This window comes from Trachemys scripta, chromosome 2, assembly GCF_013100865.1.
Source record: "Trachemys scripta elegans isolate TJP31775 chromosome 2, CAS_Tse_1.0, whole genome shotgun sequence".
Classification (NCBI taxonomy): domain Eukaryota; kingdom Metazoa; phylum Chordata; order Testudines; family Emydidae; genus Trachemys; species Trachemys scripta.
In genome coordinates, this window is record NC_048299.1 from 245,330,996 (window position 1) to 245,357,685 (window position 26,690).

General features: G+C 45.2%; 1 protein-coding gene across 1 annotated transcript in view; it reads right to left on the reverse strand.

Annotated features, from left to right (window-relative positions):
• RGS22 (regulator of G protein signaling 22) overlaps positions 1 to 26,690 on the reverse strand; it is a 98,390-nt gene that overhangs the window by 20,759 nt on the left and 50,941 nt on the right. The window contains exons 14-19 of the mRNA XM_034763377.1: positions 24,062 to 24,187; positions 22,374 to 22,475; positions 7,665 to 7,859; positions 6,017 to 6,109; positions 5,170 to 5,336; positions 2,303 to 2,465 (exon numbers count right to left, since the gene is read on the reverse strand). Coding sequence (XP_034619268.1) covers positions 2,303 to 2,465; positions 5,170 to 5,336; positions 6,017 to 6,109; positions 7,665 to 7,859; positions 22,374 to 22,475; positions 24,062 to 24,187 — 846 coding nt within the window. The remainder of the gene's footprint in view (positions 1 to 2,302; positions 2,466 to 5,169; positions 5,337 to 6,016; positions 6,110 to 7,664; positions 7,860 to 22,373; positions 22,476 to 24,061; positions 24,188 to 26,690) is intronic.

Sequence of the window (26,690 nt, forward strand, 5' to 3'; positions counted from 1 at the left end):
ACACAAATGATTTGAAACTGTATAAAATACCTTCCCTGAGTTGAGGAGGGTCTCACACACATTCCCCCAAAACTGACAGGCAGGATGCCATGTCCAGCAGAATCAGGCCCTGCAAGAATGTGTTAGACCTATCTGAGTCTGCAAGTGGGAGATGGAAGACTCACCTGGTAAGGTAGGCATATGTATAAGCTGTTTAATATTTTTTAAGATGTGTTTTCTCTGAAATTCTTTTGTCACTGAATAACACTGTCATTGCCCCAGAGAAAACATAAACTGCAGGTGCTGATGTGAAGTCAGATCTGCTGAGGCAATCAGAGTGAATTGCGGGAGCAATGCACTTAAACATAAGCATATCTTTAACCAAAGCATGTTTAACCAAGGATCACATGTAATTTTCATAAAATGGAGCAGATTACAGTTGGTCCTATCACAGAGAGGTATGGTCCACAGAGACTACAGGTTGCAGCATAAAGTCCTCCATCCTGATCTAAGCAAATGTCACAAGCATCAAGCTAGAACACAACACTACATGCTTTAGACATGCTGTTATCTACAGTTGGCTTTACCTCCATACTAAAGATGAGAGCCGGAACAGACCACTTTGGCTTAAAGCCACTTTTTGAATGCTTCTTTCTGAGCTATACTGTGCATTACTGGGCTGAAGCCTAGTGAGATCTGAGCCAAGGGGTGTAAATTAATTAAGCACTGGGGAACTTTTGAGGATGAGAGAGCCTATACCAAAGGGAGGGAGTACACCTTATCCAAAATGGAACCAGACTGCTGGAGTGGGAATTGACAAGGTTTTAGGAGGTTTGTTTAAATGCAGAACTGAGGAAAAGCTGATGAGTGCTGAGGAGCACTTAGGTTAGACACAGGTATCCGCTAGGGATACCAAAAATGCAAAAGTAAATCGAAATTAAATAATCTGTTAGAAAAATAAACTGGGTATGTATCAAGTGGCAACTAGTTAAAATGGACGCCTCTCAGTCATCACAAAGTTCTGCTGGAATACATACATGTATTTGCATAATTGTTATTGTGGCGATTTTGGGAATCTGCAGACAGCTGATGAATTCTATTTGAAGCAGGAGTCTCTATGTGTATCTGGGTCAGCCTGCAAACTCCATTTTGAATGTGGGGCTTATTTGCCTTATCTTCTGTCTTTTGCCTCATATTGAATTAACACCCACAAGAGGTGGCAGGAGACATTCTTGCACCTGGCTAACAATAGAGGGTTGTTGAACTCTGGTGATCATCCATTTAAATGGCATACCTGTGGACAAAGATGGCTACTGTCCAGGGCAAACCAGTTTTTCCATGTCTGAGCTCCTGGTGGGGGAGGGAGTAAACAGTCAACAGCTCATCTGGTGAGGGACTTTGATTACCTGACAAAGAGGACTGAAATTATAAGATAAAAGGTCTTTCAACCGCCACTGTAGAGAGCAAAAGGGCTTTGTCTGAAGGGGTCAGAGAGAGACTCAGTTTTCAGAGGAGAAGCCATATGCAGAAGAAGAATCCTGGATACCCAAGATGACTCTGACCTAAGCCCAAAGAACATTCAAGATTGGTGAATAAACTGAGGCAGGGAAATGTGTAAAGGCATTTTATTGATTTGTCTAGAACTGTATAATTCTTTAGCTATCTACAGTAAAAAGTGATTACTTTTGGAACCTTTCAAGGTCTGTTTCAGAGTGGTAGCCATGTTAGTCTGTAAAAACAACAAGGAGTCCTTGTGTCACCTTAGAGACTAACAAATTTATTTGGGCATAAGCTTTCATGGGCTAGAACCCACTTCATCAGATGCATGGAGTGGAAAATACACGCATCTGATGAAGTGGGTTCTAGCCCACGAAAGCTTATGCCCAAATAAATGTGTTAATCTCTAAGGTGTCACAAGGACGCCTCGTTGTTTTTTCAAGGTCTGTGTGTCTGTCTGCTTCCGCCATCACGAGTCCCTAAGGAGGTGAACTGTAAACTTGAGGGCCACAAAGTGGATCTCTGGGCAAGGTTGTGTGTAAGCAACTGGGGTGTCTATGGGGGCTCAGCACTGGTCCTGGGGACCTCAGGCAGCTGGATCCTGAAGTCCTATTTATGCAAAGGGGTAACAGACAGAGAGCTTGCCCAGAAAATGTGCCAGAGAGGCTCAAAGAGATGGTGGAGGAGCCTATTCAGACTCAGGAAGCTTAAAGCCTTTATGTCCAGTATGTGGGACCCAACCACAGCAGCCTGGAGCATGTCCAGCAGGGGGAGCTCTGCCAGAACTGTGACAGCTATGTTTAAACATTGTTTTATATACTGATACCTGGTCTTGTTGTTCTTTTGTAGCTGGACTATTGGGTCCAAAGAAGTATTTTTTATTTAGGTACTTGTTTTTAATATCTTTAGATTTTTCCTCTCTTTTTTCTTTTTCCTTGTGGAGCATCCTTCTGAATTGTTCAATGTCTATCCAGCACATGAGATCCATGCTACAAACAAATAAACGAGAATATTCTTCATTATTCCATGTTGATGTCATTTTCTTCAGAATTCTAACAAGTTATTATTTTAATTACAATTAACAGAAGTGGAATCTAGTGTTCAGAACTTGCATGCTATATCAGGGGATATACTTTTTGCCTCAGTTGTTCCCTACTAGAGGAGAAATAAGCTAACATGAGAATGAGTATGCCACTTGTTCAACACTCAGATGTAGAAGTGGAATGCCTTTAAATCTCAGTCTACAGTAGACCAGACCAAATAATTTATTTAATGAATTTGTCTCTTGTGCTCTTTTTGAATCATCTGTTAATAAATTCCTATTTCCTCAAATATTTTATTATCCACATTAAAAGATGAATAATTTCTACATAAAATTCCTGGTCTGTAAATTGCTCATAATCAGTTCAATATGAGTATTTGATATTCAAAATTCCAGCTTTTTAATGGGATAATCTTGATTGGACACACAGGTTATGATGATATTGGTTTTGTTCCTTAATTGGAGAAGAGAAATATTTAGAATACTCACATTTCCAAGTTCACTTTCTATGATTATTCTCTATTAAAATTTGGTGTTTCTGTGAACATTCCTGACAGTAACTTGTTTGCTAGAATATTTGCAGAAAGTGAAACATGCAGAGGCAGATCCAGCCAAACCACTTCAATTTCTTGTTCTAATAAATATTTGCAGACTTTTATTTCATTTTTTAGGTATTAGCTCATGGGTAAAATTTACAAAAGTATCTAATTGATTTAAAAACTGAAGTCCCATTTTCAAAAGTCTCTTGGGTATTTTGGAGTTTAAGTCCTACTAGGACTTACTCTCCTAAGTAGAGCTAGTTGGAAAAACTCTAACAACGTTTCATTGGAATTTGCCGATTTATCCAAATTGGAATGTATAACGGAGACAGTTCAGTTTCCAAAAAGTTCAGCTGGAACACTGCCTCGTTTTCTAGCAGTTCACCCACTCAGTTCCTTGGCAGCCCACTATACAGACTGCCTCAGAGTTGGGGACCACAGAGCTTCCAGGGTCTGCGGCTATGGGGCAGCTTGCTAGGTAGACTTCCTCAGAGCCAGGGACCCTAAAGCTTCCAAATCAGAACAAAACCATAATTTAAAATCTCAAAATCCTCCATGAAACGGAATGTCTTTTCTCCACAAAGCTCTACTCCTGTCACTTAGGCACTTTTGACTCTTTTGCTCCATGCTAGTCTATAATTATATTACTGTTTACCCTGGACCAGTAGACAACACCATCAGCATTAGTTTAGGGCTGGGGTGGGCAAACTATGGCCCGGGGGCCATATCCAGTCCTTCAGATGTTTTAATTTGGCCCTCGAGCTCCCGCTGGGGAGTGGGGTCCGGAGCTTGCCCTGCTCCGCGTGGCTCCTGGAAGCAGCGGCATGTCCCCGCTCCGGCTCCTACCTGTAGTGGCAGCCAGGGGGCTCTGCACACTGTCCCCACCCCAAGCAGCATCCCCGCAGCTCCCATTGGACAGGAACTGCGGCCAATGGGAGCTGCCGGGGCAGTGCCTGTAGACAGGGCAGCGCGCAGAGCGGCCTGGCCGCGCCTCCATGTAGGAGCCGGAGAGCTTGAGGTAAGCGCTGCCTGGAGCCTACACCCCTGACCCCCTCCTGCGCCCCAACCCCCTGCCCTAGCCCTGATCCCCCTCCTGCCCTCTGAGCCTCTCAGTCCCAGCCCAGAGCACCCTCCTACACCCCCAACCCCTCATCCCCAGCCCCACCCCAGAGCCCACACCACCAGCTGGAGCCCTCACCCCCCACCACGCCCCTGCCCCAGTCCAGAGCCCCCTCCCACACCTTGAACTAATTTCTGGCCCCACCCCAGAGCTCTCAACCCCTCCTGCACCCCAACCCCCAATTTTGTGAGCATTCATGGCCCGCCATACAATTTCCATACCCAGATGTGTCCCTTGGGCCAAAAAATTTGCCCACCCCTGGTTTAGGGGAACCTAATTTAAATAAACAGATGGGTGTAAAAAGGTATTGGAAGGCTGGAAAAGGAAATATTTTTAACCATTTTGAGCAGTTACTTAAGAACTGAGTACTTCTGCAATTTTCTGGAATGTTAAAAATATGGGGACTAATGTGGGAAGATATAGGGAAGTTAGGGACAAAACTCACATTTACATGTGTTGAAACTTCTGCTTAAATCTTTATTTTACCTATGTAGGCTCAAATTTTGAAAATTGTGTGTGTGCATAAATTACACATGCAGTTACTGTGATGATGTACTTAACTGTGTTAACTACATGAACCAAAACTGCAGTTGCTTACACACTTGTGATAGCTGTGTGCCCGAATTCTGTGTGTACATATTTGTAATTCTGAGCCTTCAATTTGAAAAAAAATAAATAGGTTCAAATTGTGCTACCAAAAGCAAGTTTTATTCATTATAGATCAAATTCTGTGTTGGGTGCATGCCTTTAAATGGCCATGGGACACATGCAGGCAGAATTTGACCACAAATGATTTCATAACAGGAGATTTATTTCTAACAAACAGCTGAGAGTGCCATTCTGATGTCTGAACAAAATTCTCATTTTAGTGCATACATATCATTCTCAAAAAAATGGATAGATTGCAATCCTGTAACCCTTACATAGCCAAAACTCCCTTAAAGACAATGGGCATTTTGAGTGCAGAAATGACTGAAGAACAACAAACATACACTGCAGAATGCTCTTCAAGAAAAAGTCGGAACTGTTCTAACTCCAGTCCATTGCGGATCAGGTCGTGAAGGCTACAACCTCTGTATTCCTCAGGGACTTCAGTTAAGAGCTGTGCTTCTCTGAGAACATCAGGCTGAGGTAGGGGACTGACTTCAGGAGCAACACTCTAACAGAAGAAACAATTTCAATTATATAAAGAAATCTTCTGCCTCTATAACCTGGACAATCTAGTAATCCTCCATTAATTCATTAATCCCTCTTTATTATTTTTAATTCCTTCTCTTCTGTTGTTGCTAATTGCTGTCATGCAGTCACTTTTTCTCCTGTTACAGGAAACAATGCTCTGTCATGACCAAGCAGACAAGGAATGATGCTGCTACACAGAAATTATTACCATTGCTGAAGAGGAGCAGAATCTGTCTTGATATAAAAACTTTCCCGATTCCTAAGGAAATAAGCTGCATATATCACTAAGGTATGTTATCGGCTTTATTTTAAACATATTGGGCCAGAGTCTATCCTTAAATAAACCAGTCACTTAACTGAAATCAAGGGATTTCCTCAATATTAGGGTCCAATCCACCTCCCACTGAAGTCAGTCAAAGTCAGATCATTGACTTCAATGGAGGTTGGATCAGGCCCAAATACTAATGTAACTGAGAGCAGAATTGGAACCATAATTAAAACAATGATGGCTGTCAAGCATTCATTTGAAAATTAATACTAGTCAACAGCACTGTTAGTCCATCAAACCTGCTCACAGTCTCCTTTCGTTGCTGATACATAAAGTGTTAAGCCTCTCAGATAGAAATCAAGTTTGTTTTTGTTAGTAGGTGCTTGTCTTACCTCATCCTTCTTGGAAACACTCTCTTGATGCAAAGCCTGTAGCTTTCTAAAGTACACCGAGTCCAGCTGTCGACTTTCTTCCACCAGCTCCACCTAATAAAAATAATATCTTATGTCATCCCCACAGTACATATTATAGAAAGATGGAGAGCTGGGCAGGCAACTTGCCAATGACAGTGGGTAGAAAAGAAACACCCTTGCCAATAATGAGACAGATGTTTAGAAGAAGAAAAAATCACTGCAAGTTGCATCCCTATGAGAGCCACTGAGAAGCAGCAATCCAGTTCTTAGAACTATAGCACTCACTAGGAAATGATGCTCACCACCAATTTTGAAACATGAGCACCTCAATAGAGAATCCAACTAATAAATATGAAAGCCTTCCCTACCTGGCCCTCCATACAGTTTCGGAACCCTGATGTGGCCCTCAGGCCAAAAAGTTTACCCACCCCGATGTAGAGAGAATATTATAATAATAATAATTAATAATACTTTGCACTGCTATAGTGATTTCCAATAAAAGATCTCAAAGTGCTTTACAAATATTAACAAATATACCCTCATCTATGGAGGTGTTATTATGTAATTCTCTTTTCTTTACATATAAGAAAAGAAAGCCATTTAACCCAAGGTCATAGTGAAACTACTAAGATCAGAACCCAGGTTTCCAGATTCCCATTCCCGTTAAACGTATCTCTGTCCCACCTCACCTAATCCACAGATATACTTTATGAATCTGAGAGCAGAACTTTGTCCTAATTTTTGTAACCGCTTGTGAGCAGTTGCATTTCCCAACATACTATTAAACAAAGTCCACATACAGAATACAGTCAGAACACACAGCCTTGCCTAATTACTTCTTGTTCTGATTTTTTTGTAAGAAGCAAAATTGGAATTTCCAACTTTCTCTTCTGGCTTTGCTGCTCTTATAGTTTATCCCTCAGGATTGCTCAGCCCTTACTTTAGATCCTCTGTCTAGAGAGCCACTCCCACCTCATATCTGGATGGGACACTGGGCAACCTGCCTCAGTAAGCCTGCAGAATACACTTAATTCTTTCACAGCAGGCTCACCACCTGCTTACATGGTAGAGTGTTTCAGGCTGTACAACACTGTTTGTCTGTTGTACAATATTTCCTCTTATTCTAAGCATTAGCCACAACTTAATTCTAAGCACTAAGACATGTTTGATGCAGTTAATCTTGACTTAGGGTCATTATAATGACACTCTGACAACACTGCTTATTATTTCTTTATGGTAAAAAAATGACTCCTTGGCCACTCATGCTAAGTAAAATCATAGGTGTGGCTTTTAGTCAATGATGTGATTATGAGGTAGCACAGAGCACACCATCCCATAGCGAAAGCCTGTCCCTCAGGAAGTTACATTCCCTCCCAGAACAGAGTGATCCAGTTCATTAGAGAACAGTGCAGGTTGCATCTTCAGAATGGTGTAGCCTGCTCTCCACAATGTGTCCTACTCATTCCATGGGTCAGTGCAGAGGGGAACTGCGGCTATGGCCCCATTTTTTCCCTTATGAGGAACACTGAGGGAGCAATACCTGCACTCACTCAAGCCCAGTGTCTTGAATGGGGATGATCAAGGGACAGAATAAGGGCCCCTCACTAGCTGGCCCTATATAAGCTACCTTTCCATAAATGGATTTGTCTACTTCCACCATTTTCATCCATGGTACCAGCAGAAGGGTGAGGATATATTCTTCTGCTGGGTCAAAAAGATCCTCATAAGGTGGCTCAATTTTCTGATAAATCTCATTTTTCTTATCCTGTTGCAGTCCAATATCCATGCTGGCAGAAGGAGCAATGTAAGTGGCATAAAGGAACTACAATAAAAAAGAAGACAACAGTTTTTTAAGCACCATCCATTCTAATGGCCACAGTAAATAAGTTAGTTAAAGATGAGTGTGGTAGCAAACTGTTTTTTATTATCCTAGTTACTCTCTCGGTCACATCATCTTCCCCCGCTTCCTCTATTCCCTTGATGCTACTAAGTTTTCCAAAATACAGTTTCTGCCACAGCTCCCTGACTTCCTTACTCCTACATTTTCTGCTTATTAAAAGCTTCTTTGATGCCAAAATCATGCATAATGGTGATGGTAATGCTTACACAGTGACATTTTGCTGATCCTTAGTTGCAATCACAATAACAAATGCAAATCTTCATCTTTGAGTTACACACTGTTATTACTCTAAACATTTAACTGTAACAGGATGCACTGTTCTATAACACAATAAACCATTTTGTGAAAGATGGTTACTTCTTGCTTTTTAGAAACCAAACCAAGCAAGATTTTGGAATTTTAACCTAAAATTGAACATTCTAAATACCAAGAAGACTGCAATCCTGCTTCGGGATCCACTAGCATGGACTTCTGTGCTTATGCAGACCCTCATTGATTTCACTGGGACTCTGCCACAGCACAGGAGCCCACTTCAGCATATCCCAATGGAGAGCTTGGGCCTAAAACCTCACCGAAGCTTCTAAGATTCTAAGCTGGGGTAAATCAGCATGGCTCACCGACTTGAATGAAGCTACACTAATATAGACCAGCTGAGAAAATAGCCTTCCTTGTTTTGTCTCACTCAGCTTAGACAGTGAAGTGAGGCTGGTCAGTTTTACTTTCTGGTTCTCATGCACTAATAAAATACTATTGTGTTTCAGTGTCTAGGACAGCAGAGGAATGTTTGAATAGTTAAAAAATAATTTCTCTTTTCTTTATTTAGCATATCAAGTTATGTCAAACTGCAACCATTAACAAAAAAAATCCAAAATGGTTACTAACCTTTCTATAACTGTTGTTCTTCGAGATGTGTTGCACATGTCCATTCCGATGTAGGTGTGTGTGCACCCCAAGCACAGTTGCATGAATTTTTTCCCCTCGTGGTATCCCTTGGGTCAGTCCCAGTGCCCTCTGATGCCTGCCAGCCCCGCCTCCCTCAGTTTATTTTTACTGAGTAACTCCAATAAGAGATGGAGGGTGGGTTTTGGAATGGACATGTGCAAGAGATCTTGAAGAACAACATTTACAGAAAGATTAGTACCCGTTTTTTCTTCTTTGAGTGCTTGCACATGTCCATTCCAATGTAGGTGACTCACAAGCAGTCGTGCAGGAGGTGGGCTTGGAGTTCAAGGACAGGCTGACTGCAAGACTGCATGGCCGAAGTCGGCATGGTCTCTAGTCTGCTGGGTGATGGAATAGTGTGTTGAAAATGTGTGCACTGATGACCAGGTTGTTGCTCTGCAGATGTCCTGAATAGGGACTTGCACTAGGAAGGTGGCTGAGGAGGTGTGGAATGAGCAGTCAGATTAGCTGGAGGTAAAATGCCCACAAGCTCGTGGCACGTCCGTATGCATAAAGTAATCCAGGATGAAATTCTCTGGGCAGAGATGGGGAGGCACTTTCTTCTCTGCTATTGCGATGGACAGCTGAGTTGATCTGCAGAACGGTTTGGTCCTTTGTATATGGAGAGCCAGATCCTGGCTAAGATCTAAAGAGTGCAAGTGCTGCTCCTCTCTGTTCGCATAGGGTTTAGGGTAGAATACCAGCAGGAAGATTGCTTGATTGAGTGGAATTGTGACACCACCTTTGGGAGGAACGACAGGTGTGGATGCAGCTGAACCTTATGCTGAAGAAGCTTGTATATGGGGTGTTGCAGGATGGACACCTGCTCCTGCCTGGAAGGGCCTGAGATAGCCCAGGGAGCAGGCAGTGTGAAGGCTGAGCTGATTGGGGGAAGTGGCTGCAGCTGGGGCCATGCCCCAAACAGCCTCAGCAGGCTCTATAAAGGCTGGGAGCCAGGAGCTCAGGGCAGAGTCTCTCTTTGCGTTCAGCGAGAGAAGGGCCTGGCTGCAGGGAGCTAGACAGAGTACCTGTAGTGCAGCAGGGCTGGGGAAAGACTGAGGAACTGGGGAGCTCCAGCCTGGATAGCCCCAGGCTGCGGCCTGGTAATAGGCCAAGGTGTACTGGGGGTTGCAGAGAGCAGCCCAGGGCTAGGCCAAGGCAGCAGGTCCAAACCCTCCTTGCCAGTGACGAGTGGCCTATACTGCAGTCTGCCCCAGGGAGTGGGGGCTAGTTGGTGACTGGCAGTGGCCTAGTGCTGAGGCAAGGTGGGGATAGTGGTTGGGGGTTCCCTGGGGGGGGGAGACCCAGATCTGTGGGGTCCTGCCAGGGGTTAGCACCCAGAGCAAGGGGCACTGGGGTCCTGGGAGGGACACAGGGGCCAGAAGTAGGGACAAGGCGAATCACCGGCCTGCAGAGGGTACTCCAGACGCTGGACGAGCTGATTCCCCGGAATAACCAGTAGGGGGCGCCGCAGGGGTGAGTCCGTACCCTTACAGGGGGCTCCAATGTAAGGGCCTGGATCTCTGATACCCTTCTGGCTGAAGTCATGGCCATTAAGGAGGCCACTTTCCAGGAAAGGTATAACAATGAGCATGTTGCTAGCCGCTCAAATGGTGGGCCCATGACCTTTGACAAGACAAGGCTTAGATCCCAAGGAGGAATGGGTTCTTTAACCTGGGGGTATACCCTCTCCAAGTCTTGGAAAAAAAGGATCATGATCTTGTGTGAATAAACAGATTGGTTGTCAACCTTGGGATAGAAGGCTGAGATGGCCACTAGGTGGATCTTGACTGAAGAGAGGGCCAGATCTTGTTGTTTCAGCAGTAGAAGGTACTCCAAAATGAGCTGCAGAGTGGACTGCATAGGTGGAATTCCCCATTGGGAGGACTAGATGGAGAACCGCTTCCATTTTGCAAGGTAGGTGGCCTTCTGTTGCCCAGTAGGACTCTACTGACCTGCTCCGAGCAAGCCTGCTCCTCAGGGGTCAGCCATGGAGCTTCCAGGCTGTTAGATGAAGGGAACTGAGGTTTGTGTGGAGCAGCCAACTGTGGTCTCAAGAGATCAGGTCTGGGTATAGCAGAAGCAGTAATGGAATCTCCACTGAAAGGCCTAACAGGGTGGTGAACCAATGTTGCCTGGGCCACGCCGGGGCTATGAGAATGACCCATGCTCAGTCCTGCTTGATCTTCGTCAGAACTTTGTGACTCAGTGGGGTAGGCGGAAATGTATAATACAGATGTTTTGTCCATGACAACAGAAATGTGTCTATGAGAGACCCTGGGCAGTGGTGTCACAGGGAATAGAATTGATGGCATTTCCTGTTGTTGCAGGTAGCAAACAAGTCTATAAGGGGAGTCCCCCACCGTTGGAAGATGTCCCTCATGATGTCCGGTCAGAGAGATCATTCATGGTTAGAGGAGAAAGACCTGCTGAGGTGATCGGCTGGCTGGTTCTGTGTTCCTAGAAGACAGGACACTTCTAGACTGACTGAGTGAGCAATGCAGAGCTCCTACAGCTGGATTGCTTCCTGACACAGGGGGAAGATTGCGCCCTTCCCTGTCTGTTTATGTAGAACATGGCCATTGTGTTGTCTGTGAGAACCGAAATAGTCTTGTTTGTAATGTGGGGTAGGAACACTTGTTGGGCTAGGCACCCCCCCCCCCCCCCCCCAAGCTTCCTGACATTGATATGAAGGGAAAGCTCTTCTTGACAGGGTTACCAGGCGTCCAGTTTTCCACCAGAACACCTGGTCAAAAAGGGACCCTGGCGGCTCCAGTCGGCATCACTGACTGGGCCATTAAAAGTCTGATTGGTGGCACAGCAGGAGCCCAGGGCTAAGGCAAGCTTCCTACCTGCCCTGGCTCTGGGCGGCTCCCGGAAGCAGCTGCCAGGTCCCTGTGGCCCCTAGGCACCTGGGTAGCCAGGGAGGCTCAACACACTGACCCCGTCCCAAGTGGCGGCTCCATAGCTCCCATTGGCCAGGAACCATGACCAGTGGGAGCTGCGGAGAGCAATGCCTGCGGGCACAAAGACAGCACACACCGCGCAGAGCCGCCTGGCCACTCATGCACCTAGAGGCCACAGGGACCTGGTGGCTACTTCCTTGGAGCCGTAGTAAGTGCTGCTGGGACTGCACACATCCTCCTGTACCCCAACCCTCTGGCCCAGCCCGGAGCCCCCTCCCACACCCCAAACCCCTCATCCCTGGCCCCTCTCTAGAGCCCACATCCCCAGCCGGAACCCTCACCCGCCTGCATCCCAGCCCTCTGCCCCAGCCTAGAACCCCCTCCTGTACCCCAAAGCCCTCATCCCCAATCCCACCCCAGAACCTGCACCCCCAGCCCAGAGCCCTCACCCCCTCCTGTACCCCAACCCCCTGCCCCAGACCTGTGAAAGTGAGTGAGGGTGGGGAAGAGTGAGCAACAGAGGAAGGGATGATCAAGCGAGCAGGGCCGGGGCCAGGGGGTGGGCCTCGGAGAAGGAGCCAAGCAAGGGTTGGGGCAGGAGTGTTTGGTTCTGTGTGTGATTAGAAAGTTGGCGACCCTACTTCTTCAGACCAGAGGCCCTGAGTTCTGAGAGATCCTAGGTGGGCTCCCCAGCTGAGGGCTGATGCATCAGATACTAGAGACACAGACAGTTGAGGCCTTGAAAAGGATACCCCTGCACGTTCCACGTGGTGATTCAACCACCATGTCAGTGAATCGAGGACCTGAGCGGGAACAGTGACCACTGAGTCCAGATGATGATGTAAAGGAGAGTATACCATGGCCAACAAGGCTTGGAGAGGTCTGAGATGTAGCCTTGTGTGTTGCACTACATACGTGCATGAAGCCATGTGGCCCAGAAGGCTTAGACACTTTCATGCAGTCTTGGTCCGATGAGACTGGAGGGACCTTATTAGGGTTGTAACTGAATGAAAACAATTGTCCGGAAGTAGGTCTATCGCTTGCACGGAGTTGAGAACCGCACCGACGAGCAGGGATAAGAGTGGATTTCTGGATGTTCATCAGTAGACCTAGCACCCTGAAGGTCGATTGGATAAGATGGATGTCAGATTCCTCTTGAGCTCTGGAGCAGTCGCTTACCAACCAGTTGTCGAGGGACGGGAATACATGAACTCCCTTTTTTCTAAGGAAAGGCTGCCACCACTGCCATGCATTTGGTGAAGATCTATTGAGCAGCTGACAGGCCAAATGGAAGGACCACAAACTGGTAATGAACTTGTTCATAACAAATCTTAGGAATCGTCTGTGGCCTCTTCCGAAGGAGGGATTGGACTTCTTCTTCCAACAGTTGCTCATGAGAAGGGTCCCTGAAGAGGGATAGGTTGGGGGGGGGGATAGGAAGGTGGGGTAGACAAAAATTGGATGGTGTAATACACTTCTACCGTGCTTAGAACCCAGAGATCTGAGGTAATGTGGACCCAGGCACTGAGGGAGTGGAGGAGCTGGTTGGAAAAAGAAGGGGTAGCTGGATCCGGTGTTGAGGGGATTGTAATGTTGACCTCGAGCATCTCATCAAAACAAGTGCTTCGAGATCCCCGAGTGTCTGGGCCCAGTCTGCGCAGGGCCTGCTAAGGAGGATTGCAAAGGGGCTTATGTCTGAACCCCCTGCTCCTCCTCCTCTGTTGATCTTGCCTGACTGATTGGGCAAAGTAGTGGCCAGTCTGTTGGAACCTGTAGTGCCCTCTGGATACTGCCAGGATATACAGACCCAGAGATTTCAAGGTCTCTTTAGAATCCTTGAGGCCATGTAGTCTAGTGTCCGTTTGCTCCGAAAAGAGCGATGACCCTTCAAAAGGAGAGTTTGGTGCACCTCATGTGGAAACTCTGAGGACTGCAGCCATGAGCTCCTGCGCATGGTTACAGCTGCGGCCATTGATCTGGCCATGGAATCAGCAGCATCCAGAGCCACTTAAAGAGAGGCCCTTGCCACTGTCTTCCCTTCCTCAACTAAGGATGAGATCTCTTGTCTAGAGTCCTGGGGGAGCAATTCCTTAAATTTTAGCATGAACTCCCACATATTAAAATCATAGCAGCCTAGCAAGGCTTGCTGGTTCACTATGCAGAGCGGTAGGCCCTCATGGAGTAGGCCTTTCAGCCAAACAGGTCCAATTTCTTTAAATCTTTCCCCTTGGATATAGATCCCACTTGACCTTGATGATCCCTTTCATTGGCAGCCGCCACAACCAGGGACCCCTGGGGGAGAGTGCAAGAATAGAAACTCATATCCTTTAGCTGATACAAAGTATTTGCATTCTGTGCACTTCACTGTAGGAGGGAAGGAGGCAGGAGTTTGCCACAGTGCCTTGACGGGGTCCATAATGGCTTCATTGAGTGGTAGAGCCACTTTAAAAGAGCTCACTGCTGACAAAATGGCTAAGAGATTACGTATTGTCTCCATAACCACCTCTCCTGTAAGTTTGAGGTTACCCTCTTTAACAAGTCCTGGTATTCCTTGTGGTCATCTTGCAGTGGAGACACTCCTGCTGCCACCCCTGCCTCATCTGGAGAGAAGGATGAGGAGGCTATAACCAGCCGAGGAGCCTCCTCATTTCCTCAATCTCCACAGAGGCCTGCAGGACTTCCTCCTGAGGCTCGGTGTTGGGTTCTGTACCGGAGTCTGAGAGGTCTCTCGGTCCAGTACCAGGGGTGTCATACTTTCCGAGGCCACTGAGTATGATTGCCTTGAGAAGCTGCCCTGAGGGGGCACGTCCCATCGGTTCCTAAGCAGTCATTGCATAGCTGCCAGGTCCATGGGAACTGGCACCCTAAGTGTTCGGTGGCACCCCTGTACTTGGGGCAACAATAAAAAAGGAATGGCCTGGAGAGCAGTGCGGGTGGCTGTGTCAATGGAGGGAATTAGGACCCCACTTCTGACTCTGATGATGAACTGCAGCGCGGAGAACAAGGCAATGCCATTCCCTTCAGTGCCAATGATCAGTGTCACAGCAAAGATCACGTGGAGGCTGCCAAAGGAAGTTTTCCCTTTAAAGGGCAGACATGGTACTGGGCGAAGTCCGAGCAACAGCTCTCTGCTGCTCAGTGGCGCTGAGTCTTGAACCTCCAGGTTCAAGGGAACTGGGCTTGTTTAGTCTGTAGAAGAGAAGAGTGAGGGGGGTAGGGCCGGCACCAGCTTAACAAGCAGGTGCTTGGGGCGGCTAAGGGAGAGGGGCGGCACCTGTGGCAATTCTGGGGCGGCAGGTCCCTCGCTCCTTCTAGGAGCGAAGGACCTGCCACGGCTTTTTTTTTTTTTTTTGCTTGGGGCAGCAGAAATGCTGGAGCCGGCCCTGGAGGGGGGCATTTGATAGCAGCCTTCAACTACCTGAAGGGGGGTTCCAAAGAGGATGGAGCTCAGCTGTTCTCAATGGTGGCAGATGACAGAACAAGGAACAATGGTCTCAGGTTGCAGTGGGGGAAGTCTAGGTTGGATATTAGGAAACACTATTTCACTAGGAGGGTGGTGAAGCACTGGAATGGGTTACCTAGGGAGGTGGTGGAATCTCCATCCTTAGAGGTTTTTAAGGCCCGGCTTGACAAAGCCCTGGCTGAGATGATTTAGTAGGTGTTGGCCCTGCTTTGAGCAGGGGGTTGGACTAGATGACTTCCTGAGGTCTCTTCCAACCCTAATCTTCTATGATTCTATGACCCCTTCCCCCCATGTAATAACCTTGAGACCTCCTGAAGGGGTCACAACCCCGGCAGTAGGGGGAAGAACTCCTGCAGTAGATGAGAACCCCTGCACTAGGGGGAAAAATTCCAGCAACTTTGCTCAGGGCACACACATCCTTACACTGGAATAGACATGTGCAAGCACTCCAAGAAGAACCAATACTTTGGGCCTAAACACTTGACAGTGGCTCTTTAAACTCTGCGAAAGCCAAGTCACCAAAGCACATGGATCCTTTGCAACCGTCATCCTTAGAATTTTTAATGACTAGCATCTTTAACAACCATGCAGGATTCCACCCATTTTCTACATATATGTAGGCACCTAAAAAGCAACACGGGTTTGTTTTTAGCACGGTCTATACATTGTTAACCCAGATAAAGATTCCCATGTGTAGGGGTGAGACTAAGAAACTAACAAATCCATAGGTAAAGCTAAGCTGAAAAACTCAACCAAATTTATCAGATCAATGTACACCCCTGGCTAATTATAAAATAAACTGAAATTTTGCAGATAGAGCACTAATTAGACTCAAAGTGATGTCAAACCTTGGAAGTTACTTAAAACTAATAAAGTTACAATTACATCATATTTTAATCTGATCCAACTCATTTCACATGTAAAAAAGCCAAGTTATAAAAAGAACAGTCCAGCCATATAAAGATGTGATATCTATAAAAATAACCATCTCATAAAGGGGTTAGACATTTTATTCAAGTCAAATTAGACAGCAATAGGACTAAGTTGGTCCACTCATAAAACCACACATGGGAGCTCTGAATTAGCGAAGACCCCAGTGTATTAGATTTAACCTGGTCATTTAAAAGGCTAACCCTACTGTAATGTGGCTTTTTAAAACACAAAACACATCTTTGATGGAACTGTTCTCTCTCTAAATAGAATTTTTTATATACAAAATGTTTTCATTCAATGGCTTTCTGTTTGTTTTGGTTAGAAATTGGAAAAGTTGGAAAAACTAATCTATAATTACCGTGATAGACAATGTCATAAATTATTAACTGGCTTTGAACTCACTACCTTTGCAACATCAGGGCTTGATACTGCAGCTGCTCCACATGTGGAACTGCTAGTGACACCACTTCCGTTTCACATGTGGAGATGCTACAGAATAAGCTCCTACATAAAGGCAGACCTTATATCCATTAGGCTATATATAGTTACTTCCATCTGCACACGGATCAGTCTGAGTCAGGTCAGCAAGCACTCGGGACCTGGATCCTGGGATCCTGTTACAGGGTATGTCAGAGCCTGAATACCACTGTGACTTGGGTCCAAGCTCTGTCATTTTGCAATGTGGATGCGCTTCAACTCGCAGAACTGAGTCAGAAGGTCTGCGTAGTGCAGTATGGATACGTTAGCATGGCTGTGAGACCAGGGTCCAGCAATTGTAAACCCAGATTTACAATTCAGTGTGGACACTCAAGTTTACAGTGCAGCATAGACATATACCCTAAGGGCCAGATCCTCAGCTGCTCTAAACTGACATAATTCTGTTGACTTCAAGGGAGATGCACAGATTTATGACATCTGAGGAGCTGGCCCACAACCTACCTTTCTATCAAGATTTTTATACTATGCCCATCATTGTAATATCTGAGCCCCCAAGTAGAAATATAGGGCCAGATTGTGACTAAGTGCTTGTGCTGATGCATGACGGGAGAGGTGACAAGGAACCTTCCACCACCTTGTGTTCCCAGCACAGGGGTCAGTCACAACTGCACAGCTTGCCCTGGCCTGAATGTAAGGAGTGAATGGGATATTACTGCAAATTTTGCTGGTCATCACAAACAAGTGGAGAAGGGGTGCCTATGGCTTTCTCCTTCTGAATTGTCGAATGGAGCCAGTCAGTTTCAGAGGGAAGAACACATTACATGCTCTTAAAGCAGGGGTGGGCAAACTACGGCCTGCGGGCTGGATCCGGCCCCTCAGGGCTTTGGATCCGGCCTGTGGGATTGCCCCATGTGGCGCCATGGGCCCCACGCCACTCTCAGAAGCGGCCGGCACCACTTCCCTGCGGCCCCCCGGGCGGGTGGGCAGAGGGCGTCATGTGTTGCCCTTGCCTCCAGGCACCGCCCCCTGCAGCTCCCATTGGCCGGGAACGAGGAATGGGCTCCAATGGGAGCTTTGGGGGAGGTACCTGGAGGCGCGGCAAGGACAACGCACGTGGTGCCCTCCGCCCCCCCTCCCCCAGGGGCTGCAGAGTTTCCTGGAGCAGCATGGGGCCAGGGCAGGCATGCAGGGAGCCTGCCCTGGCACCGGTGCACACCGCTGCCACCCCAGAGCCACTTTAGGTAAGCGGCGCCAGGCCGGAGCCCGAACCCTACCTGCACTCGCCCTCCAATTCCCTGCCCTAAGCCCCCTGCCTGCACCCCGCACCCCTCCTGGACCCCAACCCCCTGCCCAGAGCCCCCTCCTGCAGTCTGCACCCCTCCTGCACCCCTGTCCTGAGCTCCCTCCTGCACTCCCCACCCCTTCTGCACCCCAACCCCTTCCCCGAGCCTCCTCATACACCCCGCACCCCTCCTCCACCCCAATCCCTTGCCCTGAGCCCCTTTCTGCACATCCAGGGCCGGCTCCAGGCACCAGCGCAGTGAGCAGGTGCTTGGGATGGCCAATGGACAGGGGCGGCATGTCCGGCTCTTTGGCAGCAATTTGGCGGCGGGTCCATAGGTCCCTCTCGGAGGGAAGGACCTGCCACTGAATTGCCACCGAAGAATGAAGCGGCGGGGTAGAGCTGCCGCCGAAGTGCCATCGATCACAGCTTGTATTTTTTCTCACCACTTCGGGCGGCAAAAACGCTGGAGCCGGCTCCTCCTGGAAGCTGGTGTCCAGGGTGACTGCCCTGCTCAACTACCCTGGTGTATCAGTGGCCTTGCTTCCGCTCCATGCCAGAGAACTATAAGAAGTACTGTGCTTTCAGATTTTCACTGGGGCTGTGAAACTACTGAATGGCCCCTATGCGAGCCTGTGCACTAAGGAATTCATAGAGCATTATATTGTGTATTACAAGAAACTCAGTTTAAATTAAATGAATATAAGGCTGTAAAATTCAAATAAAGACCTTTGCGCATGTAAAATCTCAGGCTCATCAGACTTAATTTATTCAATGTTTTGCAACTTCAGTAAAACATACAAAGAATTTTCCTACCTTCCAGCTATATATTTTTCTATAAAAGTATTAAAGTTAGTGATGGTCCAAACCAAAACTGTGATCTGGAATCTGATCAGAGTTTGCATCTTGAAATTATTTATAATGGACCAAATGCAAATATACCAAACATCTGGGAAAATCAGATTATGATTCAGGTCTGGATTATGAACTCCCAAATTCGGGAATGTTCAGATCTGAGGTTTTGCTTAAACTCATCCCTAAATGTAAAGATTTTCAGTATGTAATCTCAGAATGCTTAGGTTTATACAAAAATAAAAAAAATGCTTAGTATTGTTCCCCAACAAGTCCATGATAATAATAACTCTTCATCTAAATTGGCTCTAGTATTAAAATATTATATTTCCAATAATTGTATTACATTTGTCTAACCCTAAATACTATTTTTCATAACAGATTGCAACTTGTGTTTCTTTATTATTTTTCTTTTCCAATTTGTTTTACACTCCAGCATGTGTGTTCATAGTGAAATAACCCATACATTCCTGGATTATTACTGTCACTCATCTTTTTTCTAGTGCATCACATTTCATCCTCACTTGAGTTTCTTTTACTATACACACTGATATATTAAGGAAACACATGCCAGGGTATATCATAAAGCTTAGATAAAACACTGACCAGAAAAATACAATGATCAAAGAAAGTTTCTTCTTACTTCTGTGTTATGTACAGAAAATTGTATGAAACACTCGATCTCTCTGAATCGTAAATAGTAAAATATATGACAATGTGCTATTAGAAATCTGATTGACATTAGGAGTAGCGGAATAACTATCTCATTGTATCAAAGGTGAGTGCAGAATTCGGGAAGGCATCTTTTCCAGAAGCAGGCCCTTTTGATTGGATACAGCTTGACTCTCATCTGTGTTCCAATGAAAACAAGAATAATTTGTGTGCAGCCTTAAAAGGCAAACTTGAGAATGATACCAAATGTTTCAGCACATGTGTTGATTTGTTATGTTTCATTTCAGCTGTGATGCTAATGGAACAGTTTCACATATTTCGTTCTGATGTATTTACTTTAATGGTCATGTGTATGTAGCTTTCTGTGATTGCCTAGTAACTCTGATTGTATGATGTTTTGCTGTCACCACCAGGCCGGGGCTGGAAATAAGATAAGACAAGACTAAAGGCTTGCTTTTCAGTCATGTAGCCTTTTACTCCAGGGCAAAGTAAGTATAAAACATGACCAAATCAGAATGGCAATATTTCATATCCACTTTGCATCGGTGCAAATTACTGCACCAGGTGCAACACAATGGAGACTTGGGCCCAAAGGCTAAAAATTTCAAACGTAAATTTGGCTCCTAAATCCATATTAAGACACCTAAATAAAAATTGCCTTATTTTTCAAAGATCCTATGTACCTGCAGCTCCCTCTAATATATATGTGTTCTGCGGGCACTCAAGTCAGGCCACTTACATATTTAGGTGCCTAAATATGAATTTAGATGTCAAACTTTAGGCACCCAGGTTGGACATTTTTGTTTTAAGGCTGAGACTGACACATACAATTTATAATGTGTCCTCCTGAATTTTAGGAAAAAGAGAAAAACTCAACATTGTGACTGCTTCAAGTGTTTGTTATCTCTGAGTTATTATGGTGTTTCCCTTATTGCCCAGGAGCAAGAACGTTTAGATCAGGACACACAGAAGAATGAAGACACAGAACTGGAGGTGGAATTAAAGAAGCAGGCTGCAACTTTATTAACTTTTAACATGCTGCCCACACCCCATTCTCACCCCTTCAGACTACCGGGCATTAATTGGCTCTAGTATGAGATTAACCAGCCTTAAGCATTAACATCCCAATAAGTGAGGGTTGTCTCCTTTAGTCTAGCCCTCCCTAACTGAAGACAGGATTCAGTCTTGCTACTCTCCCACTCTGAAGGAGAGTGAGGGTACAGACAAAGGGCGTCTTATTCTTCATGCACCTTAAAACATCCCTATGCCCAACAGGCTATTGTGGCCCAGGACGAAGTCCCTCAGGCCTCTGTGGACATTGAGGGAGTGACTCAGCAAGTTATAGCTTCCGCATCCTCCTCCCCAGACAAGGCCGTGATGGCAGCAGGGGGACTCCACCACAGGCACTTCCTGGGTCCCAGGCTTTGGTTTAGCCCAGAAGCTGGCCTCTAAAGCCTCTCATGTGTACTGGACACAAGTATTGACAATAATTACTCTGTTTTATTACCCCTTACTAATTTCTATTGTTTGTTTTAATTGTGATCTCTTTTCCTTAATTTCCTACATTACCAGGCCTCAAGGATTCTGCAAGTACAGGAAAAAATTCTCCATAGCCCCGCAAAGCAAGCCCAGAAACCCAGCTGTGACAACTGCAAACAAAGGGTAGGAGTAGCCAACGCAGCACCTGTGGGTCTAAGATGGCTCCGAGAGGGCCATAAGCGATGGTGGAGGAGAGGGTCCCTGTGTCTAGTGAACCCGCCAATGGGAGACCGATGTAGGTTGAGACTCCCCAGCTCCCCATGCCCACACATGGACTCCACGTGTTTCTGGGCAGGTGTGAGAGCATGGAGTAGTAGGTGCCTCTTCATCCTCCTCCCCCTGACAAGGATCCCAAGGAGTAGCCATCCCCCTGCCAGTTCAATCAATGCCCACAACCAGCCACTGACCCATGCACACTCAGTGCTATGGAAAAGCCATGGAGGGAGAGTTACAACTGCTCAGTACAGCAATAACTTAAAATGCAAATTATATTGAAATTTAAATTATCCTGGTTGTGTAAAATGCCATTCCTCTCTCTACAGACATATGCTTTATGGACATGGGAAGTGGTGCTCCCTAAGCGATACTTGGGTCTGCTCTCTTTGGAGAAACAGACACATATTTAAAGGCACAGGATAATTTAGAAAGGAAAAGGAAACCCAAGTTTCTCAAAATGGCAGTAAAAACTGCATGGCATACTTAAGATGGCTGTACCTTTCTCCCCCCATCAGCATCCAACAGTCTTATAGGACATGGGTCTGAGTTATCGATACTACTGGTCAGTGGGAAAATAATTAACTTTTTCACTGCACCTGAACTTACAGTGTAAAGCCAGTGAAGAACTCTCACAGGTAAGCAATCTCATTAGCACTCTAAAAATCTATGAAGTAGCTTAACACCAAGAAGGGAGAGTAATTGTATAATCAGGAGTGATAATGGACTGAAATTAAGAAAAGAAAAAGCTATAAGACTGACAACTGGAAGATCCACTTCTATGACTAAAGTCAATATCCTAAGCTTAGGCTTCAGGATTTGAAACTCTAACCCTCATGAGAGAGAGTAACAACTGATTTACACATACACATACAAAAAGAATGATCAGCATTAACAGTAGCTATTTCCAAATAAGAGCTAACTCTGGCAGTGAGTAGCAAAGGGGAGACTATGCAAACTGAATATTAATAGATAAAACTGGGAATGGAATTGATCCTAGGAAACAAACTGTGCATGGCTAACATTTAAGTCAAGCAATTCCATGGTAACAATTTAAAGCTGGATTTATTGACCACAACCTCAAATTTCCTTTGCTTGGGGTTGGGGAGACTTGGAAACCCTTTCAGTTCTTTTGTCTTTTTTAAACAGTCTTACAATAAAGATATTACTGAAGGGAAAACACATTTATAACTTACTTGAGCTTGCTTGCATAGTTTAAAAGGCTGAAGGGTTTCTTGGTAGAAAAGTTGATGATAAGCCTGTAGGTCAAACCAAAAGTACGCACTGTTCTTCCACAGCTACAGATGGAAAAAGAATATAAGTTATTACTACCCAATTATCAGGGCTTTATAAAAGCTTGGGTTTCCAATCCAAGTAATTGTTTAGCTCCTTGGGGTCATCATAAATCAAGCTCAATTTAAGATGGTTTTAATCTTCTGTTGCATACTGGCAACAGGACAATATGTTTAATGGCATTGTCACTGCGATATTATATCTTTTATTGTATCCTTTGCATATAATTGGCCATTAAAATTGTTAACGTTACAGTTAACATTTGAAGAGTAACCACATTTTGATGGCGTGAAGCCAGCACTTAAGAAATGTTGATAATGTACGTGCAGAACTTGTGCCATGGTGGGATAGCATTTTGCAGCAATAACCCAGACAATTAAATGTTTTATACTGGGCATATGTTATTGTGACTATATTACATTGTTATTATATTTGTTTCTAAGGTACCATATCTTGGCCTCCGTTTCATTGAGTCAAACAAAAATATCAAACATCTTTCAGAAGAAGGAGCTAGCTCTTCCCCTCCTCCCCTGACCGCTCTGTTCTAGCTCTTCACTTATGGGGGTTGGGTCTTGGTGAGTATCCCAAAAGCACATCTGGGGTTAGCTGCTTTATGAGATTGACAGTTAAAAGAATACCTTCCAAAGAGGGGAGTTTTGCTCCATAACTTGTTGGTTACAAGACTTGTTTCAGTCAGAGGTCAGGCTGAACATAAGTTCCACAGCGGAAGACACTTGATACAAATGGCTTGATTTTTGGAAGGGAGTGATCACCACAGATCCCATTTACTTCTGTGGGATTTATGGATGCTCATCCTCTTTGAAAAATCATGCCAATTTTGTGTAGGTGGCTAAATGTAAATTTAGGATTCTAACTTAAGGCACCCAGATTTGAAAAATTGTGGTTGTTGTCTCCTGGAGAGCCAAAGGCAGAAGAAAGCATTTCTGGCCACTGCTGCTGCATTCTAGACATCTGTGAGAAATCTATAACCCTGCCAATGGATGGAATGACCACGGCCTACATCCTCATCTTTTTCAAATCCTTCCTAAAGATTCACTGCTTCTACAAAGCCCACAGGCTGACTAGCTCCAACCCATTCTCCCTCTACATGCTGCAGCAAGTAGTGGCTTTGCAGACAGCAGAGAAGAAATATAATTATGTTTCCCAGAAGTTCATGGAGCTTCAGTGAACACTAAAGAACTTTATGCAAATGCTGGGGGATACTTGTGGACATTATTGACACCACAGGGAAGGAGGCAGAAGACTCGCATGTGAAAGAGATTATATTCTAGTAGATATTCTTCTTTTTCCCCTTTTTAAAATTTTTCTGCAGGCCGGGATCTCATACTGTTTTTCTGCCAGATGGAAAAGGCAGTTATTCACAATGAATAGTCCCTTTCATCCCTGATGGAACACTCAGACTTCAAATAGGTTTGGGATAGTCAGGTTAAGGCCCATCTTCAGTTTCAAAATATGCATGAACACCACCCCTTTCTTTCTCCAGTTATTTTTTCAGCCTGGCTGCCCTTTGTAGCTTTGTGTTCAGTCAGTTGTGGAATAAATTGTCACAGGGTAAGAAAATACCTCATACCTCATTCCCTGACTTCTCACAGAAGCGTGTGAAGAAGTAGCCGGCTCTGTTCTCCACATAAAGAGACTGCAGCATGCATTCCATTTTAGAACCCCCTAGGACAACACTTTCTGTAGGACTTTTTCCCTAGGTTAACAGAACAGCAAGAAATAAAGGCGATTAATTTTTCTTAGATGTCAGTGAGTTGAAACGGGGTGTCATGCAGATTGTTCAGCTGACATCTTCACTCCAGTCAACCAGATTTTACATTATATTATACATACAATTGGTGCATAGAGGTCATCTAGTCCATCCCCCGTGCTGAGGCAGGACCCACAAAACCTAGGCCATCGCTGATTGGTATTTGTCTAACAAGTTCTTAAAAACCTCCAATGAGGGGGGTCCACAACCTTCCTTGGTACTTAAATATCCTTAAAGTTAAAACGTATTTCCTAATATCTGAACTAATTCTCCCTTGCTGCAGATTAAACTGATTACTTCTTGTTCTTCCTTCAAGGATGTGGAGAACAATTGATCATCCTCTTTATAACAGCCCTTAACAGATTGAAGTCTTATCGGATCCCCCTCCATGTTCTTTTCTCAAGACTAACCATGCCCAGTTTTAAAATTTTTTCCTCATAGGTCAGGTTTTCTAAATCTTTTATCATTTTTATTGCTCTCCTCTGAACTCTCTTCCCAATTTGTCTTATCTTTCTTAAAGCATAGTACCTGAAACTGAACACAATACTCCAGTTGAGGCCTCAGTGCCAAGTAGAGTGGGACAATTACCTCCTCTGTCTTACATACAACACTCCTGTTAATACATCCCGTAATGATATTAGCTTTTTCTTTTTTTTTTTTTTTTGCAACTGCGTCACAGTTTTGACTCATTCAGTTTGTGAGCTACTACAACCCCCATCTCGTTTTTCGGCAGTACTATCATCTAGCTAGTTATTCCTCATTTTGTAGTTGTGCATTTGATTTTTCTTTCCTAAATGTAGCACTGTGCACTTGTCTTTATTGAATTTCATTGTGTTGATTTCAGACCAATTCATCAAGGTTGTTTTAAATTCTAATCCTATCCTTCAAACTGCTTGCAACCCCTCCCAATTTAGTGTCATCCACAAATTTTATAAGCATATTCTCCACTCCATTATCCAAGTAACTAATGAAAATGTTGAAGCATTCCAGACTGAGGACAGACCTCCCGTGGGTCCCATTTGCTCCATTTGACAGCAAACCATTGATAACAACTTTCAGTACAGTCTTTCAACAAGTTGTGCATCCACCTTATAGTAATTTCATCTAGACAGCATTTCCCTAGTTTCTTTATGAAAATGTCATGTGGGATTGTGTCAAAAGCCTTACTAAAAATTAAGGAAAATCACTTGCTTCCCCCTATCCACTAGGCAGGCCAGTAACCCTGTTAAAGAAGGAAATTAGGTTGGTTTGGCATTCCAGGTGCTTACAAATTGATTCTTTATTAACTTGTTCCAGTAACTTTCCAGGTATCAAAGTATCCAGGAGTATTGAGTAGGACAGGGGAGATTTAAGGGGGTCTATTTTGACACCTCCCGCCCCACCCTCCTGCAAAGAATCCCAAGGAAAATGCAGGCCAGGGAGCTGACCCCTGAAGAGCTGAGGAGATATGTGGCAGACTGGTCACATCCTGTGAGGACACTGGGAGTGGATGAAGGAGTGGGGATGGGAGGACAATAGGTTTCTCTCCAAAGATTGCTCAAGAGCAGGAAAGAAAGAGCGGGGGCTTTTGAGAGAGGGTCTTGTGAGAAAGCAGTCACAATGAGAAGCCTGAGGGTATGGGATAGTTAGAATCCTTGATACTCAGCATATGCGCAGTGTGCCCAGCCATTTGATGGCATCATCATCAGCTGGGTGAAGAGCCGGGTGGTGGCAGCAGTGATCCCTTGAGTTCAAGGATGATCTCTTCCACAGATTTTAATTTTTATGGGTCCTTTGGTGACTGAATCCTTGAGCCACAAACTTGTTGGCAGACATTGCAGGTGATGCTGGAAGGCAGGGTTGGGCCATGATTTCTGTATGACAGTTGTCTGTCCTTTCTTTTCAGGCATTTTTCTGCAACCAGGGCAAGGCAATTTTCCTCAAAAGTGATCATTCCTTCTCTGACAAGTCTTCACCAGTTAGCCCTGTCCTGGGCCACTGCGTACCAGTGTGTGTTATTGATGCCACATCTCTTAATCTTTGTCTTGAGGGTGTCTTTGAAGTGTTTCTTTTGGCCTCCCCATTTCCTTTCTCTTTTGGTGAGTTGGGCATACAGCAGTTGTTTTGGTAGGCGTGCGTCAGGCATGCACGCACAGTGCACGCTCCACCTCTGCTGGTGCTGGATAATCATGGCCTCAATACTGAAGGTGTTGGCCTTCGTGAGGACACTGAGGTTAGTGTGGTGATCCTTCCACTTTATGTTAAGGATCTTCTGGATAAAGAGCTAGTGCTAGTGCTGGCTTTCTAGGTGTTTTCTGTAGGTCACCCAAGTCTCGCCGAAATAGAGGAGAGTTGGGATTACTACCGCTTTATAAACCAAAAGTCTAGTGTGTGTTCTGATGTTGTGGTTGTTGAATACCCATTGAGACAGTCTGCCAAAGACAAGGCTGGCACAGCGGATTCTGTGCTG